This window comes from Coenobita brevimanus, chromosome 7, assembly GCF_032717465.1.
Source record: "Coenobita brevimanus isolate Jiangsu-jjx chromosome 7, ASM3271746v2, whole genome shotgun sequence".
NCBI classification, from domain to species: Eukaryota; Metazoa; Arthropoda; class Malacostraca; order Decapoda; family Coenobitidae; genus Coenobita; species Coenobita brevimanus.
The window spans coordinates 19,512,119-19,517,278 of NC_136960.1; the positions used below are offsets into that span (position 1 = coordinate 19,512,119).

The 5,160-nt window shown below is 43.2% G+C and overlaps 1 protein-coding gene across 1 annotated transcript; it reads left to right on the forward strand.

Moving 5' to 3' along the window:
* Window positions 1-809: 809 nt before the first annotated feature.
* On the forward strand, window positions 810-1,364 carry LOC145403807 (helix-loop-helix protein delilah-like). Its single transcript, XM_080275489.1, has one exon. The coding sequence runs from the start codon at window positions 810-812 to the stop codon at window positions 1,362-1,364; it is 555 nt and encodes a 184-aa protein (XP_080131615.1).
* The last annotated feature ends 3,796 nt before the right edge of the window (window positions 1,365-5,160 follow it).

Sequence of the window (5,160 nt, forward strand, 5' to 3'; positions counted from 1 at the left end):
GCACCTACAGTAGTGTAACTAGACTTCTGTCTGTCTGTCTGTCTGTCTGTCTGTCTCTCTCTCTCTCTCTCTCTCTCTCTCTCTCTCACACACACACACACACACACACACACACCTTGCCTGGCTGGCTGACCTGGTGTGAGTGGATCTTGGTCTGGAGGGAGCAGAGGTGAATAGTGAACCGAACCTCAGTGTTGCTCGGGCGGCTGGCCAGAGAGGGTGTGCACCGCTCTGTCTCCTGGGTCGGCGTTCACGTGCCACAGTTCCCCATCTCCTCTATCGCAAAAACCATCTGGCCAAACTTCGCACCTGCTATTGGAATACCTGTGTGCGATTGATATACATGGAGGAAGTGAGGTTTTCCCAAGGAGTTGCTGGTAGCCACAAGAGAAGAGAATTTTCCTAATTTGGCAACATATTTCCATCGAAGGGGGAAGAAGTAGTAGAGGTGGGGTTAGCCTACTAGCAGCATCCAGGACACCAGCATTCCTCACCTCATCCTACCACTCTCCTCACCTCCATGTCTCTGCAGGGTGAGGCACCAGCATGCGGCTCCCTGGCTCTTCTCATGCCCAGTTTCTAAGCGTATGGATGACACAAGCATACATAGGCAAATATTTTCTTGTGAGATTCTTTCCCGGTTGACTTCAATAATACAGTAAGAAATTATAAAAATGAAAACTGGTGACTTCGATGGTGCAGTAAGTGGTGATCTAGGCAACACACCTCATTGACTTGTAAAGTTCGAGGTGATCAGTGGAGTGGTGTGGTGTGGTGATTTTGAAACACGTAGAGTGTGACTCTGCGTGATGGTGCGGTGCGAGGGCGCGGACGAAGGTGCGACGCGGGAGGGAGAAAAATATGGGTTGCGGCCTCGCAGGATGGTGAAGAGGCTGCAGAAGGAGGTGGCCAAGACCCCAAGGGGAGCTAAGGTCAAATCGCAACCAGCGCCACTGTCAAAATACCGCAGAAAGACAGCCAATGCCAGGGAGCGACACCGCTTGAAGGAGATCAACAAGGCCTTCGATACTCTGCGACAGGTACTTCCCGAGGCTGTGGAGGTGGAGGCGGCCAGCACCTCCACCATCATGACCAAGATCACCACACTGCGCCTGGCTGTGGACTATATCAGGGCTCTCAGTGAGGTTCTCAATGCTGACCCTCACTGTGCCTCGCCATTCCTACCTCACACAGCTTCATCCTTTCTGCCTCAACCTGCCTCGCCCTGCTTCCCATCCCTAGACTCCCCCATTGACTTGGACGATCTGCTCTCCGACGACTCCTGTTTACTAGATGACCCTATAGATGTATTCTACGACCTTCCGGCCTTACCTCTCCAAGACACGTTCCACTTGTTGCTATAGGCGGAGGGAAAGGGCACGTTGTTTCTTACCTGAACTTCCACACTCGATCACATCCCTACAACACCTCCAGCAGACCGCACTCCACTGTCACGTGCCCAGCACATTTCACGACACTAGCATACCACCACACCCTACGATCCCTTCACACCTTGCCATGCCTCCACTACACCCTATCAAATCTCCACCACATCCTACCTTATCTCCGGCACACTCCACAGCTCAACCACATCTCTAAAGACGACTTGCAGTGCATCGTTTACAGCAACAGTGCTTGTCCATTCACTGTGCCAACATTGTGTATAATTCTCATCCCATCTAGTCTTTGACTGAAGGAACATGATGATGATGATGATGATGATGATAATGATAGTGGTGATTCCTAGTGACAGTAATGAAACTTTAAAGGACTCTTATCGTCTGCTAGCACTTCACCTGCTATGTGTGCCAATATTTATTACTGGTGAACATTCAGTGACGTTAAGTTACAGTTAAAATCCAAGCTGCGTGTAAAGTCAAGGGTTTCTCGAATAAAATGTAGGTCATCAGTGTGATATAATGAAAACAGTTTTGAATGTGCCATACAGTTGCTAAAGTTAGACTCCTAGTAATAAAATGCTGAAAACTATTACCTATATTACATGTGACGTTGCTTATTTTGATCGTAAGCCATCAACATCATTAATTAAAATAATTTCCTCCCGGTTTACCAATTATTGAGGCCTCATGACGGCCAGTAATGGCAATAACAAAAAATCTAAAAACACTGTTAAGTGTGAAAAGTGTTAACCTGTACGTTATCGATATTTTATATTAAAAAATAAATGTGCTTATGCAGTTTGTAGTATCTTTGTGACCGTATGACTGACGGTAGGTAGTACGGTCGGGGAGGAAAGTTCGCATAATATTTCACTTTTTCAATTTCTTACCTCTCTTTTATGGTTAATATTCCTAAGGTGGGAGAAGCTTTGGTAGGTTTCTCTGCCTATAGATGAATCTCACTGTTATGATTCATGGAAGAGGAACGCGACTGACATGGCCAAAGTGTGAAGCAGATGCAGGTGGAATATTAAGCGACTTTCTGACCCTGATAGTACATGGAAAGCAGACAAAAGCAGACCTACATGATCCTTTCGAGGCTACTTGTGAGCAGTAGGATACGGAGTTGATATTTATCTGATGAGTGAGACAAATTAGTCACTCGTTGCAAATTATGATATTAAACTTAGGTCAAACTCTGCAAATTAAATGGTTTAAATATGACCTTCAGTAAGTTTCCAAAATACGAGTGCTTTCCTAAGTTTCTCATCAATCGTCTGGATGTGGCAAGACTGAGAAAAAAAATGACCTTCTCGTGTTCAAGAAATTAATAAAAGAAACCAGAAACACACCTTTTGATTTTTTTTATGGATTTTCTAGGGTGACACAGATCTGTGTTATCTGCTTGTGAGTGGGAAATGGTTAGTGAACACCAACAAATACTGTATTGATGTATTGATACAGGGCTGTGTGTTGGATGGGTTATGACGATACTGTCTACTGTCAGAGAAAGTGACAGTAAACGGAAAGAAAAACAGAGGGAGTCCTACTACTGATCCTTATGAGGCTGTATGCTATACGGTAGGGTCAAACTATCTTACCTGTTCTTTGAGTCCAATAAAAGAAAAGCAAAACATAAGGCTCCTCCCCTGCCCATCCAAATGCAAGCAGGAAAAAGTGGGGAAAAGGTGCAGAAAAATAACTATAATGGAAATTTCGTATGGGAAAAGATATTTAGCATTCACTATAAAAAAAAAAAAATAATGAGTTTATGAATAACTTGACCCCAAGTTTTTTCGTATTATGTCCAATATTCTGATGAAGAAAAACTTTCTCTCTCTCTCTCTCTCTCTCTCTCTCTCTCTCTCTAAATATATATATATATATATATATATATATATATATATATATAAAGTTGTAACATGCATTAAGAAAAAACTGGAAATATACTTAGAATACATGGGCAGTTTTTTTTTTTTTTTTTTTTTTCAGCAATTTCGACAAGATTTCGATGCTAGTGAGAAAAGGGGTAAAAAATCTATCATGGAAATTTAAAAAGAACGGAAGTTGGAAGAACAGATTCGGACTTTCAACCCCATCAGCACAACGACGCCATTTTTACCTAGCTGCGACAGGACGACTGTTTTCAGTACGGGAGATCGGTCTGTTAGTGATGGGTTAATGAAGGTCGGGTGATAGCAAGAACAGAATCAGAAAAAAAGTGGCTGAGCTGAAAGAGTTAAGCTTCTGACTGCAAATAACATGGACGGATGGTTTATACTGGGTGCCTGGTGGTCTGGTGGGTTAAGGTGCTCCAACTTAAACTTGAACAAAATCGTCAGGAGATACTGTAGCACTGGACTAGCACGATTAAAACGAATATGACGTCCTGAAGGCGTTAAGATCACTTAGAGTTTCGTAATACTTTTCATATCAGTAAGAAACGTGGAGGAAAAAAAACTACAATGTAAAGCTCAACACAAACTGAAAAAAGAGGACTTGAGAATAATTGGATTCAAGGTTGTTCGTAATTCAGGCAGTATTCTGAAGATAGTTGAAAAGAAAGGAGAAATACAAAAAAGTATTAAAATGCCGTGGATTTTTGTTTTTTTGGTGGGGTGGAGGGAAGAAGTTAAAACACTAGGAAAAAATATACAGGAAATGTTCTTGCGAGTATTTGGCCTTGCTAGTAATATGGGCAATATTTTGATGCTAGTCTCTGTGCCATGTTGCTGTGTTTAAGGCTATGACGTGACCAGGTTACTGATTGCCATACTGTTCTCCAATTGCCATTAGCATATTACACTACTGATTGGAAGTAGCTGATACAATAACTGATCTGTCACTTCTTATGTCTGCCCAACTTTCTTTCTACTTATCACTTATTTTAGTTGACATATCTATAATCTGTAAAGGTTATCCTCATCAAAATCTCCGTGCATCACAACTCTCACTGTTTACATGACCACACCACACTAGTACTACTACTACTAGTCTCTCTCTCTCTCTCTCTCTCTCTCTCTCTCATTTACACACACACACACACACACACACACACACACACACACTGAAAGCTGTCCTGCTGGAGAAGACGAAGGCTACTATACCCACAAGGATACAATGCTTCTCATTGTCTTTGGTACCAAAGGGGCGTGACTGTGCAGACCAATTCTGGATCAGCAGACTTTACCATACAGTCGGCATGTCATGTCCGAGTTTCTGGGAGAACTCTGTTTTGGTTGTGCCTCCGTTGTCTACACTCTTCTTTGGCCAAGTTCCGAGCTTTTCGAGATGAATAGTTCCTTCGCTGCAGAGGGCTCACCATCGATATTTGTGCGAGGCATTGGTTTCAAGATCTTTTGGTATGATGTTGCATTTCTTCAGGGTTGTTCTTATATGATTTTTATGTCTCATTTTCTGTTCCCCAGGGTCGCGACATGCTGCAGGGAGTTGGCCATTCAGAACCTGGAGGGGAAGGCTGTGCTCAGGCATGCGAAACACGTGTCCGACCAATCTCTGCTGCTTTTTAGCCAGCATGGTTTCTATGCTGGAACACGTGTCTGACCCATCTCAGCTGCTTTTTAGCCAGCATGGTTTCTTTGCTGGAACACGTTAACTCAGCTGCTTTTTAGCCAGCATGGTTTCTATGTTGGAACACGTGTCTGACCCATCTCAGCTGCTTTTTAGCCAGCATGGTTTCTTTGCTGGAACACGTGTCCGACTCATCTCAGCAGCATTTTAGCCAGCATTTTTTCTATGC